This window comes from Salvelinus alpinus, chromosome 30 (assembly GCF_045679555.1).
Source record: "Salvelinus alpinus chromosome 30, SLU_Salpinus.1, whole genome shotgun sequence".
Lineage (NCBI taxonomy): Eukaryota > Metazoa > Chordata > Actinopteri > Salmoniformes > Salmonidae > Salvelinus > Salvelinus alpinus.
The window spans coordinates 46,244,315-46,258,965 of NC_092115.1; the positions used below are offsets into that span (position 1 = coordinate 46,244,315).

General features: G+C 42.9%; 1 protein-coding gene across 1 annotated transcript in view; it reads right to left on the bottom strand.

Annotated features, from left to right (window-relative positions):
• Positions 1-907, bottom strand: part of LOC139560157 (excitatory amino acid transporter 5-like) — a 78,559-nt gene extending 77,652 nt beyond the window's left edge. Inside the window, exon 1 of the mRNA XM_071376702.1 lies at positions 448-907. Coding sequence (XP_071232803.1) covers positions 448-588 — 141 coding nt within the window. The 5' untranslated portion in view covers positions 589-907. The remainder of the gene's footprint in view (positions 1-447) is intronic.
• Between the last annotated feature and the right edge of the window lie 13,744 nt (positions 908-14,651).

Here is a 14,651-nt window from a genome sequence, read left to right on the forward strand (position 1 = left end):
TTCAGGGGCACCACATTTGTAAGGAGCAGGGATTTTTTAATTTTTTATTTAACTAGGCAAGTCAGTTAAGAACAAATTCTTATTTACAATGACAGCCTAGGAACAGTGGGTGAACAGCCTTTGTTCAGGAGGAGAACGACAGATTTCTACCTAGTCAGCTCGGGGAATTGATCTAGCAACCTTTCGGTTACTGGCCCAATGCTCTAACCACTAGGCTACCTGTCGTGGGGTGGGGGTGTTGGGGGGTAAGGGAACAGGAGACCCAGGGTGTTTCAGGTCAACAGAGGAGTGGTAACTGTAGCGGAGGTGTAAAGGAACAGGTCCTAATGGGATGGTGGGAATGACTATTGAAGGAAGGGTACTATTGAAGGAAGGGTACTATTGAAGGGAGGGTGTTGGTTGGTTGAGGGAACAGGACACCCCGCGGGTGTTAGTTTTGACACTGACCTGGTCGGAGAGCTGCTTGCCCCGCAGATGGAAGCCCATCATGCAGCCAATGACCACAGCCAACACAGACAGGATGAGGAGCCCGTTCTGCGCACACACATTCTTCACCCGGCCCCGCACCTCCGCAAAGTTCACCGCCATCCTGACTCTCCCGGAAAGTCCTCCACAGTCCCGGACACGGACACTCACTCCCTGGTCGGTCACTCAGTCAACCATGTGGAGCGAGTAGAGAGGCGACAGACTGGACAGCAGGAGAGGGTTGGGTGAAAGACGGAGACAAAGAGACGGGGAGAGAAGGGAGGGACTGAAAAGTGATTAAAGAGAGAAAAATAACTAAGAAGAGGAAGATCGAGATGGAAAGTGGAATAGATATAGGTTTGCAGGAGAAAGTAGTAGGGAGAAAGGCAGTTGTCCTCTCTTTGGATAAAGCACTCTAGGGGGTTTTCTGCGACTCCACGAGCTGCTCTCTCTGTCATTCCACACAGGACTAAGAACACTTTCCAGGCACACACACGTTCTCTCTCTCTCTCTCTCTCTCTCTCTCTCTCTCTCTCTCTCTCTCTCTCTCTCTCTCTCTCTCTCTCTCTCTCTCTCTCTCTCTCTCTCTCTCTCTCTCTCTCTCTCTCTCTCTCTCTCTCTCTCTCTCTCTCTCTCCCTCTCTCCCTCTCTCCCTCTCTCTCTCTACGGCCAGTAGGGGGCTCTAGTCTGCGACAGCTGGCAGTATTGTCCTGAGGGTTAATACACTAGATCCTATTAGGAGCGGAGCGGGCCATGCTACACTGCACTGTGCTGCATTACTGGGATCTGGCAGGATTAAAGACCTACCAACAATTAGACCGAGGATTGTTCCAGCCAGGCAACTGCAAAAAAGATGGAGGAGACAACAAGAGGAGGGAAAAACCACTGGCCTTGGAAGTGGGGAGGGAAAGGAGGGGGATGTGGAGACCCATTAAGGGAGTCTAGGGAGTTTTTCCTAGCCACCGTGCTTCTACATCTGTATTGCTTGCTGCTTGGGGTTTTAGGCTGTGTTTCTGTATAGCACTTTGTGACATCGGCTGATGTAAAAAGGGCTTTATGAATACATTTGATTGATTGATTTGATTGATGAAGGATATTTTGGTTATTGATCTGTGGTGTTACACATAATGTACACATACTGCACACAGACACACAAGCAACCACATGCTTACGCACACAGGTATGTACGCACACACACACACATACACCACACACACACACTGACACACACACACAACAGGACGGCTGTAAGGGGACAGAAGGCAAATAATAAAGAAATGAAACACCTGCGTGTGTGTGTGATGGAGAGGGAGAGACGTACTGCTTCACACCAGGGACAAGGGAACCAGACACACTCGTGTGCTGAGCTTCGTTCCCATGACGATGTGCGTAATCAGGTAAAATGAGGCCTCCTGGATCCTCCCTGACACTGCATGTGACCACAGAGCCACTCATAGCCATTCACCCAAACCCAACAGCCACCGACAGCCATTATTAATATGGAATGTCGTTATATTGACAGTTAATACAAATAAAATAATGGAATCAAAAACTGTCTGGCTAGCTAGCTAACAAACATATTGTGCAGATATATCTACAAATGCATTGTTTTATGCAATTTTGTATCATATTTTCTGAGTTATTTTATTAAAGTTTTCCTTTACCAAGATGCATGATTTTTTGTCATGTTGCTAGGATCTCAATGTCTATTCTAAAGTTCTAACACAGGTATTCAATTATATGCCCAGCGCCCCACAGATGCCACCCTGCGACCCTGCCAGACTGTCTGGGCTGTTGGCCTGCCTTGACACACACCTGTGCAGGATTGTGAGGGAGAGGGATAGATATGTCTTAAAATTTGGCAACTTTAGATCTACTAGATGGAAACTCTAATTAGGTGTTTTCCACTCATCGCTGACAGCCCCGGACATACACAAACACATGGCCCTCCATCGCCAGTTCCAGTTCCCTGCAGGCAGAATGTGTGTGAATTCCTGTGACATACTGAGGTACTTTATAATCCTAATCCTAGGTAAATTTAACAGGCGCACACACCTGCTGCTGTTACCAAGCCTACAGCAGAGCAGACTGGGCCTGCTTCCCAAATGACACCCTATTACCTATGTAGTGCACTACTTTTGACCAGGGCCCATAGTTAAGATGTCAAATGTATGATCATGAGGTGGCGGATGAGGGGACTGAAAAAGGTTCTCTCTCGCTCTTAATTATGAAAGCCTGCGCCAAACTTGAGGGCTTTTTCATTACAGCTCTACCTGCCTGCTCATATTTAGATTCATTTACACCCATTGCAAGATAGCACTTGATAATAATAATAATAATAATAATAATAATTACAGGGGAGATTAAAAAATAGACAATAGATACCGGTATAAACCTGATAAATAAGATACTGTAGTAAGCAATCTGAAATTGGTACATCCATTTCTGGACATTTAAATAATTTAAACAAAGTTTTTTTTTGTTTTTTTTTTACTATTTTCTACATTGTAGAATAATAGTGAAGGCAACAAAACTATGAAATAACACATATGGAATCACGTTGTAACCAAAAAAGTGTTAAACGATTCAAAATATATTTTATATTGACATTCTTTAAAGTAGTCACCCTTTTCTTTGATGACAGCTTTGCACACGCTTGGCATTCTCTCAACCAGCTTCATGAGGTAGTCACCTGGAATGCATTTCGGTTAGCAGGTGTGCCTTCTTAAAAGTTCATTTGTGGAATTTATTTCCTTATTAATGCATTTGAGCCAATCAGTTGTGTTGTGGCAAGATAGAGGTGGTAAACAGAAGATAGCTCTATTTGGTAAAATACTAAGTCCATATTATGGCAAGAACAGCTCAAATAAACAAAGACAACGACAGTCCATCATTACTATAAGACATGAAGATCAGTCAATCTGGAAAATTTCAAGAACTTTGAAAGTGCAGTCACAAAAACCATCAAGCGCTATGATGAATCTGTCTCTCACGCCACAGGAATGGAAGACCCAGAGATACCTCTGCTGCAGAGGATAAATTCATTAGAGTTAACTGCACCTCAGATTACAGACCAAATAAATGCTTGCTTGGGCCAAGAAACACGAGTAATGGATATTAGACCGGTGGAAATCTGTCCTCTGGTCAGATGATTCCAAATGTGAGATTTCTGGTTCCAACTGCCGTGTCTTTGTAAGACGCAGAGTAGGTGAACGGATTATCTTCGCATGTGTGGTTCCCACCATGAAGCATGGAGGAGGAGGTGTGATGGTGTTGGGGTGCTTTGCTGGTGACACTGTTGGTGACTTATTTAGAATTCAAGGCACACTTAACCTGCATGGCTACCACAGCATTCTGCAGCAATACGCCATCCCATCTGGTTTGCGCTTAGTGGGACTATAATTAGTTTTTCAACAGGAAAATGACCCAATATACCTCCAGACTGTGTAAGGGCTATTTGACCAAGGAGAGTGATGGAGTGCTGCGTCAGATGACCTGGCATTCCACAATCACCTGACCTCAATCCAATTGAGATGGTTTGGGATGAGTTGGACCACAGAGTGAAGGAAAAGCAGCCAACAAGTGCTCAGCATATGTGGGAACTCCTTCAAGACTGCTGGAAAAGCATTCCAGGTGAAGCTGGTTGAGAGAATGCAAAGAGTGTGATTTGTTTAACACTTTTTTGGTTGCTACATGATTCCATATGTGTTGTTTCATAGTTTTTATGTCTTCACTATTATTCAACAATGTAGAAAATAGTAAAAAATAAAGAAAACCCCTTGAATGAGTAGGTGTGTCCAAACTTTTGACTGGTACTGTATATACAGTGCATTCAGAAAGTATTCAGACCCCTTTAATTGTTTCACAGACGGAAGCCAAACGGAAGCCACTCCTCAGTAAAAGGCACATAACAGCCCGCTTGGAGTTTGCCAAAACAGCACCTAAAGGACTCAGACCATGAAAAATAAGATTCTCTGGAGAAACTCCCCAAATACAGGTGTTCCAAGCTTGCAGCGTAATACCCAAGAAGACTGTAATCACTGCCAAATGTGCTTCAACAAAGTACTGAATAAAGGGTCTGAGTATTTATGTACAGTGGTGGCCAAAAGTTTTGAGAATGACACAAATATTAATTTTCACAAAGTCTGCTGCCTCAGTTTGTATGATGGCAATTTGCATATACTCCAGAATGTTATGAAGAGTGATCAGATGAATTGCAATTAATTGCAAAGTCAATCTTTGCCATGAAAATGAACTGAATCCCAAAAAAACATTTCAGCCCCGCCACAAAAGGACCAGCTGACATCATGTCAGTGATTCTCTCGTTAACACATGTGTGAGTGTTGACGAGGACAAGGCTGGAGATCACTCTGTCATGCTGATTGAATTCAAATAACAGACTAGATGCTTCAAAAGGAGGATGGTGCTTGGAATCATTGTTCTTCCTCTGTCAGCCATGGTTACCTGCAAGGAAACACGTGCCGTCATCATTGCTTTGCACAAAAAGGGCTTCACAGGCAAGGATATTGCTGCCAGTAAACTAAATCATTCATTTATCGAATCATCAAGAACTTCAAGGAGAGCGGTTCAATTGTTGTGAACAAGGCTTCAGGGCACCCAAGAAAGTCCAGCAAGTGCCAGGACCATCTCTTAAAGTTGATTCAGCTGCAGGATCGGGGCACCACCAGTACAGAGCTTGCTCAGGAATGGCAGCAGGCAGGTGTGAGTGCATCTGCACGCACAGTGAGGCGAAGACTTTTGGAGGATGGCCTGGTGTCAAGAAGGGCAGCAAAGAAGCCACTTCTCTCCAGGAAAAACATCAGTGACAGACTGGTATTCTGCAAAAGGTACAGGGATTGGACTGCTGAGGACTGGGGTAAAGTCATTTTCTCTGGTGAATCCCCTTTACGATTGTTTTGGGCACCCGGAAAAAAGCTTGTCCGGAGAAGACAAAGTGAGCGCTACCATCAGTCCTGTGTCATGCCAACAGTAAAGCATCCTGAGAACATTCATGTGTGGGGTTGCTTCTCAGCCAAGGGAGTGGGCTCACTCACAATTTTGCCTAAGAACACAGCCATGAATAAAGAATGGTACCAACACATCCTCCAAGAGCAACTTCTCCCAACCATCCAGGAACAGTTTGGTGATGAACAATGCCTTTTCCAGCATGATGGAGCACCTTGCTATAAGGTAAAAGTGATAACTAAGTGGCTTGGGGAACAAAACATCGATATTTTGGGTCCATGGCCAGGAAACTTAATCCCATTGAGAACTTGTTGTCAATCTTCAAGAGGCGGGTGGACAAACAAAACCCACAAATTCTGACAAACTCCAAGCATTGATTATGCAAGAATGGGCTGCCATCAGTCAGGATGTGGCCCAGAAGTTAATTGACAGCAAGCCAGGGCGAATTAAAGAGGTCTTGAAAAAGAAGGGTCAACACTGCAAATATTGACTATTTGCATCAACTTCATGTAATTGTCAATAAAAGCCTTTGACACTTGTGAAATGCTTGTAATTATACTTCAGTATACCATTGTAACATCTGACAAAAATATCTAAAGACACTGAGGCAGCAGACTTTGTGAAAATGTATATTTGTGTCATTCTCAAAACCTTTGGCCACGACTGTACTGTGATTTCAGTAGATTTTTTTTAATCATTAGTAAAAATGTAAACAGTTTTTCCTTTGTCATTATGGGGTACTGTGTGTAGATTGATGAGAAAGAAAAAAAACAATTTAATACATTTTAGAATAAGGCTGTAACGTAACAAAACGTGGAAAAGTCAAGTGGTCTGAATACTTTCCGATTGCACTGTATTACGTATTGAGGAATATAACTTATAATTGCCTCATGAGCTTAGTTCAACTGTCGTATCCCATCAGAACGCAAAATATAAGCTTGCTTTACAACTGTATCACTGTAACACTGTATATCCTCAAACTATGGATGGTCAGTACTTGCATCCATAGCTGTCTATGAATTTGAGAGTGGTTGCATTTCTCCAGCACTGTCCCTCCGCTGTTTACCAAAACAGAGTCGGGGTGGTGCCTTTGTTGTTATTTTAACAGCAGATTGCCCCTTTTATACAGCCCAGGAAATAAAATAACCTAGGAGCATTTAGCCCCATGAGGGGAAAATGGCATTTCGTATTATCTTAACATTTTAACAAGCTTTGGGATTATATTATAGTAATGGTAATCCTACATACAGCTGTGTGCTCAGGATTCCCAGATTGGGGCGTATGATGACACACACACACACGAATGCCTGTGTGCACCTACAGAACGCTTACAAAAGCACAGATCAAGCAAGCAGACACACACACACTAGCACAGGCACACACACACACACACACACACACACACGCACGCCATACTGTACACTTAGAAAAAACAGTTATTTGGAATTCTAAATAGAACCTTTTGGTTATTTGGACGAGATTGAAGAACACATTACTAATAAAGGTTCTATATACAGTACCAGTCAAAAGTTTGGTCACACCTAGTCTTTCAAGGGTTTTTCTTTAATGTTACTATTTTCTACATTATAGAATTTTTTATTAATTTTTTTTATTTCACCTTTATTTAACCAGGTAGGCTAGTTGAGAACAAGTTCTCATTTGCAACTGCGACCTGGCCAAGATAAAGCATAGCAGTGTGAACAGACAACACAGAGTTACACATGGAGTAAACAATAAACAAGTCAATAACATGGTAGAAAAAAAGAGAATCTATATACAATGTGTGCAAAAGGCATGAGGTAGGCAATAAATCGAATAATTACAATTTAGCAGATTAACACTGGAGTGATAAATCATCAGATGATCATGTGCAAGAAGAGATACTGGTGTGCAAAAGAGCAGAAAAGTAAATAAATAAAAGCAGTATGGGGGATGAGGTAGGTAAATTGGGTGGGTAGTTTACAGATGGACTATGTACAGCTGCAGCGATCGGTTAGCTGCTCGGATAGCAGATTTTTAAAGTTGTTGAGGGAGATAAAAGTCTCCAACTTCAGAGATTTTTGCAATTCGTTCCAGTCGCAGGCAGCAGAGAACTGGAAGGAAAGGCGTCCAAATGAGGTTTTAGCTTTAGGGATGATCAGTGAGATACACCTGCTGGAGCGCGTGCTGCGCAGTGATGAGTGATGAGGGGTGGTCGTTTGACCGCGGACCCGTGGCGGATACAGGCAATGAGGCAGTGATCGCTGAGATCTTGATTGAAGACAGCAGAGGTGTATTTGGAGGGCAGGTTGGTCAGGATAATGTCTATTAGGGTGCCCATGTTTACGGATTTAGGGTTGTACCTGGTGGGTTCCTTGATGATTTGTGTGAGATTGAGGGCATCAAGCTTGGATTGTAGGACTGCCGGGGTGTTAAGCATAACCCAGTTTAGGTCACCTAACAGAACAAACTCTGAAGCTAGATGGGGAGCGATCAATTCACAGATGGTGTCCAGGGCACAGCTGGGAGCTGAGGGGGGTCGGTAGCAGGCGGCAACAGTGAGAGACTTATTTCTGGAGAGATTAATTTTTAAAATTAGAAGTTCGAACTGTTTGGGCATAGACCTGGAAAGTATGACAGAACTTTGCAGGCTATCTCTGCAGTAGATTGCAACTCCTCCCCCTTTGGCAGTTCTATCTTGACGGAAAGTGTTATAGTTGGGTATGGAAATCTCAGAATTTTTGGTGGCCTTCCTAAGCCAGGATTCGGACACGGCAAGGACATCAGGATTGGCAGAGTGTGCTAAAGCGGTGAGTAAGGCAAACTTAGGGAGGAGGCTTCTGATGTTGACATGCATGAGGCCAAGGCTTTTTCGATCGCAGAAGTCAACAAATGAGGGTGACTGGGGACATGCAGGGCCTGGGTTTACCTCCACATCACCCGAGGAACAGAGGAGTAGTAGGATGAGGGTGCGGCTAAAGGCTATCAAAACTGGTCGCCTAGAGCGTTGGGGACAAAGAATAAAAGGAGCAGATTTATGGGCGTGGTAGAATAGATTCTGGGCATAATGTGCAGACAGGGGTATGGAGGGGCGCGGGTACAGCGGAGGCAAGCCCAGGCACTGGGTGATGATAAGAGAGGTTGTATCTCTGGACATGCTGGTCTCAATGGGTGAGGTCACCGCATGTGTGGGGGGTGGGACAAAGGGGGTATCAGAGGTACGGAGAGTGGAACTACAGGGTCCATTGCAAACCAAAACAATGATAATGAAAACTAGCCTGAACAACAGTATGCAAGGCATATTGATATTTGAGAGAGACATACAATAAGGCATAAAGTGATTGCAGGTCTTGATTGGGAGAGCTAGCTAAAACAACAGGTAAGATAACAGCAGCAATAACAGGGTGCTAGTCTAACACAGCAACAACAGGTAAAAATGGCGACGACTAGGCAGAGAGGGTCGGATTAACTACACACAGATCCTGAGTTAAAGCACAGAGCCGACAGATAAAACACAAATAATAACAGTGAAGACATCAAAACTATGAAATAACTCATAGTAGCCACCCTTTGCCTTGATGACAGCCTTGTACACTCTTGGCGTTCTCTCAACCAGCATCACCTGGAATGCTTTTCCAACAGTCTTGAAGGAGTTCCCACATATGGTGAGCACTTGTTGGCTGCTTTTCCTTAGCTTTTCCTACAACTCATCCCAAGCCATCTCAATTGGGTTGAGGTTGGGTGATTGTGGAGGCCAGGTCATCTGATGCAGCAATTCATCAGTTTTAGCTGTTTTGCATTGACATATATATCAATATTAATGATGCTGCTGCATGACTCTTTATGGCAGGGGGAGATCGAATTCTTTTTTGATTCAAATAAATGAAGCCAAAGTCAAATGATAAACTATAGGCTAGATAAATAAAGTTGTATTAGAATTTGAGTACCGTTTGTAAGATAGTTCGCTCAGGAAAAAGCCAGGCTACTTTAATTTGCCGTTTTACAAGCTAGCCAGCTAACTCTTTTAAATAAACTTAATTTGTATTATGGCATATGGAGCTACAGACCAAGCCTGACATTGCCAATTAGCTAATTATTACTTTAATTTCAGTGTTTCAGTGTGGAGTCAGATGAGGGAACTATTAGGTTTCATGAAGCCATTAGACTGTTGCTGACCCCTGTTGAATGTATGTAATGGGCAGTGAGCTGACAGAGCATGTATGTATCTAAATTAGTCATAATAAATTATGTATAATAACTCTGGGTGATTCAATAGGCTCGTTAATCATTACATGACTTTTAACACACTATCTATGTTTTGCTCAGTCTGGAAGTAACCAACTATCAGAGGCAAAGGATCTCTCTTTTGGCTGCTGCTGACAACAGCTACATGTAAGTTGTTCTTCTACATCATAATAAGTATATGTTTGCAGAGCATTTTGTATTCATTTTAGCAGATTTACAAATGCTTATTTCTCATTTCTCATGTTAGTGCTCATTTTTTAATCTCCTCAGGAACCAGCCAGGCAACAACCCGTACTGTAGCTGACTGTTCCATAAAGAAGTTAGAGTTGGTACCAAGATTGGCGTGGTCCATTATTTAAACAGAGATGCCTCCCTGGCCCCCAGTGCATATTTCCAAACTATGTTTGCATATAATGACAATACTATTTCAAAACTATGCTGGTATTATTTTGTCCATTACTTGTTTATTCTATTATATTCTTTGCTAAAAATAATTATTCATTAGTAGTAGCCATATTTCATAAATGTCACCATACAGGGTTCTATATGGAACCAATTTTGGTTCCGTGAAGAAGAACCCTTGGTGTTCTGAACAAAGAACCCTATTAAAGGGTTCTATATCAAACTTTTAGGGGTTCCATATATGAAGCAAGCGACAGAACACTTTTTGTTCTATATGGAAACTTTTTTCTACGAGTGTAATGCTCTCTGCTCACAGCAAGGCCTACTCACGCTAACTAAACTAAACAGAGATAACATTATAACATACCAAAATCATAATCCTGATTGAGTCCCACAGCTCCCGAAGCTCTGTTTAATCATCTCTCGTCTGTGGTACTCTCTGCTATTGTATCTACTCTGTTGGTTGGGGATCTCTGTATGTGACACACAGAGGTCATCTAGTTGAAATGCTACACAGTGAGGGGGGGAAGAGAGGGGGGGGGGGGGGTAAATTACAGGCACTCAGTCCTTATCTTCAATTGGTCAACAGTGTGGCCCCATAATGTTTGTTTGTTTATAAAAAAAAATCTAAAAGAGAGAAGTAAATGTTGTTTTTGTGGTGTTTGTTTTGTTGAAGCCGTGATTGTGAAGGTAAATTGTTCTGCAACCATATATTTATGGTGATGTAGGTGGATTTTAGCGGAATACCATAACATGGTGCCACACTTGTACTGCCAGGAAACAGAACATTTATGGTAAAAACGGAGAAGTTAAATACGGAGAAGTTATGCAGTACTCACCATTGAGTTTAGGCCTAATGAATATTGGCCCTTGGAATATGTGAGAGAGGTAGTCAGACAGAGAGGCAGAAAGAACATCTATAATGAAGAAAAATGTAAATGCAACATGCAACAATTTCAAGAATGTACTGAGTTACAGTTCATATAAGGAAATCAGTCAATTGAAATAAATTCATTATGCCCTAATCTCTGGATTTCACATGACTGGGCAGGGGCGGAGCCATTGGTGGGCCTAGGAGGGTATAGGCCCACCCACTGGGGAGCCAGGCCCAGCCAATTAGAATGAGTTTTTCCCCACAAAAGGGCTTTATTACAGACAGATATACTACTCAGTTTCATCAGCTGTCCAGGTGACTGGTCTCAGACAATCCCGCGGGTGAAGAAGCCGGATATGGAAGTCCTGGGCTGGCGTGGTTACACTTGGTCTGCGGTTTTTAGTATGGTTGGACAGCTTATGGTAGATAAATTAACATTAAATTCTCTGACAACAGCTCTGGTGGGCATTCCTGCAGACAGCATGTCAATTGCACACTCCCTCAAAACTTGAGATGTCTGTGGCATTGCGTTGTGTGAAAAAACGGCATATTTTAGTGGCCTTTTATATTCCCCAGCACAAGGTGGACCTGTGTAATGATCATTCTGTTTAATCAGCTTCTTGATATGCCACACCTGTCAGAAGGATGGATGCTCACTAACAGAGATGTAAACAAATATAGTATACACTTTGTGATTATGGGGTGTTGTGTGTAGATTGATGAGGAAAAAAACGAATTTAACCAATTTTAGAATAAGGCTGTAAAGTAACAAAATGTGTAAAAAGTCAAGGTGTCTGAGTACTATCCGAATGCACTGTATATCTAGGAGATATAAGAAAGCTCACAAAATATTTTTGTTTTTTGGACTCATGGTTTTACCGAAATATTTTTGTTTTTTGGACCCTGGTTTTACCGAAATCCTGGTTGGAGGATTTCTTATGATGTATTCTTTGACTGTCTTTTTTGCCGTTTATGAATGTGTTATTCAATGGGCTATATGGGCTAAGGCCAAATTCAATATGTTATCAAATCATTTTTTAATATAATTTTCTAAATTCTAAATCAAATAGCCAAATGATCCGTGGCATGCCAATATGAAAACAATTCTATATGTTATCTCACTAGAGGGATAGGAGTATTGGGGTTATGATTAGGGAAAATAGGATTTTTAATGGTCATATTTATTGGAGGAAACACCATTCAGCTGACAACCGAAGTCAGCCTGCAGGCGCCCGGCCCGCCACAAGACTTGCTAGAGCACAATGAGACAAGTGAAGCCCCCCCCAGCCAAAGCCTCCCCTAACCCAGACAATGCTGGGCCAATTGTGCACCACCCTATGCATCTTCCAGTCACGGCTGGTTGTGACACAGCCTGGAATCGAACCCAGGTCTGTAGTGTCGCCTCAAGCACTGCAATGCAGTGCCTAAGACCGCTGCGCCACTCATGAGGCACATGGGCAAACATTTTTATGCTCCAAAAAGTTCAGAAATTTGATGAAAACAAAGCTGTGCCCACGCTTGTGTGTGCGTGAGAGCATGATGAACATGCCTTCTCCACCACATCCCCCAACCAACATTCCCTACACCAATGGACAAATAATCCCTTTCTTTTGCCAATTTTGTCCTGTATAAGGATTGGACTCAGGAGATAATCTGGGATTAAAATGACCATTGAGGGCTGGTCTATCTGTCCCTCATTCATTTACAATATCTGACCAACATGTTCAACATCCACTGGTCATGTCCTTTGAGTCCAAACACATACCAGTACAGATCCTCACATACTTGGAATTTTTCAAACTAATTCACTATTTACCAGAGCTAGCATGCTAAACAATGCGTTATGAATGACTGCTGTTTCTCAGAGTTGAGGAATAAGATTATAGCCTATTCCCAGTCTGTCATACACTGAGTGTACAAAACATTAGCAATTAGGCCAAACTGAGCAATCAGGGAGAAGGGCCTTGGTCAAGACCCCATTGGTCACTCTGACAGAGCTCCAGAGTTCCTCTGTGGAGATGGGATAACCTTCCAGAAGGACAACCATCTCTGCAGCACTCCACCAACCTGGTCTTTATGGTAGAGTGGCCAGACAGAAGCCACTCCTCAGTAAAAGGCACATGACAGCCCGCTTGGAGTTTGCCAAAAGGTACCTAAAGGACTCTCAGACAATGAGAAACAAGATTCTCTGGTCTGATGAAACTAAGATTCAACTCTTTGTCCTGAAAGCCAAGCGTCACGTGTGGAGGATACCTGGCACCATCCCTACGGTGAAACATGGTGGTGGCAGCATCATGCTGTGGGGATGTTTTTCAGCAGCAGGGACTGGGAGAATGGTCAGGATAGAGGGAGAGATTAATGGAGGGACCTCAGACTGGGGCAAAGGTTCACCTTCCAACAGGACAACGACCCTAAGCACACAGCTAAGTCAACGCAGGAGTGGCTTTGGCATACGTTTCTGAATGTCCTTGAGTGACCCAGACAGAGCCCGGACTTGAACCCAATCGAACATCTCTGGAGAGACCTGAAAATAGCTGTGCAGCGACGCTCCCCATCCAACCTGACAGAGCTTGAGATTATCTGTAAAGAAGAGTTGGAGAAACTCCCCAAATACAGGTGTGCCAAGCTAGTAGCGTCATACCCAATAAGACCCGAGGGTGAAATTGCTGCCAAAGGTGCTTCAACAAAGTACTGGGTCTGACTACTTATGTAAATGTTATGTCAGAGCAAGGAAGAGAGGGGGGAGAGAGAATGGGAGGGGTATGACGAGAGAGGAGAAAATTAGAGATGAGATGATGAATGAATACTGGCCTTGGGGATCTCACCCACCTCTTATGAACAGCTCCCCATCCTCCTCCTCCTTTCACTCCTCCTTCCTCCTCCTCCCTGTGCGTGTGTGTGTCATGCTTTTCAGGTCATGAAAACTGCATGTGAGATGGCCTATAAAAGTCTCTTCTAAACAGTTGATGTTGAGATGTGTTTGTTACTTGAACTCCGCGAAGCATTTATTTGGGCTGCAATTTCTGAGGCTGGTAACTCTAATGAACTTATCCTCTGCAGCAGAGGTAACTCTGGGTCTTCCATTCCTGTGGCGGTCCTCATGAGAGACAGTTTCATCATAGCGCTTGATGGTTTTTGCGACTGCACTTCAAAGTTCTTGAAATGTACCGTATTGACTGACCTTCATGTCTTAAAGTATTGATGGACTGTCGTTTCTCTTTGTTTATTTGAGCTGTTCTTGCCATAATATGGACTTGGTCTTTTACCAAATAGGGCTATCTTCTGTATACCCCCCTACCTTGTCACAACACAACTGATTGGCTCAAACGCATTATGAAGGAAAGAAAATCCACAAATTAACTTTTAAGAAGGCACAGCTGTTAATTGTAATGCATTCCAGGTGACTAGCTCATGAAGCTAGTTGAGAGAATGCCTAGAGTGTACAAAGCTGTCATCAAGGCAAAGGGTGGCTATTTGAAGAATCTCACATATAAAATATTGATTTGTTTAATGCTTTTTTGTTTACTACATGATTCCATATGTGTTATTTCAAAGTTTTGATATCTTCATTATTCTGCTACAATGTAGAATATAGTAAAAATAAAGAAAAACCCTTGAATGAGTAGGTGTTCTAAAACTTTTGACTGGTAGTGTATTTCCCACCGTAAAGCATGGAGGAGGAGGTGTTTATGGTATGGGGGTGCTTTGCTGGTGACACTGT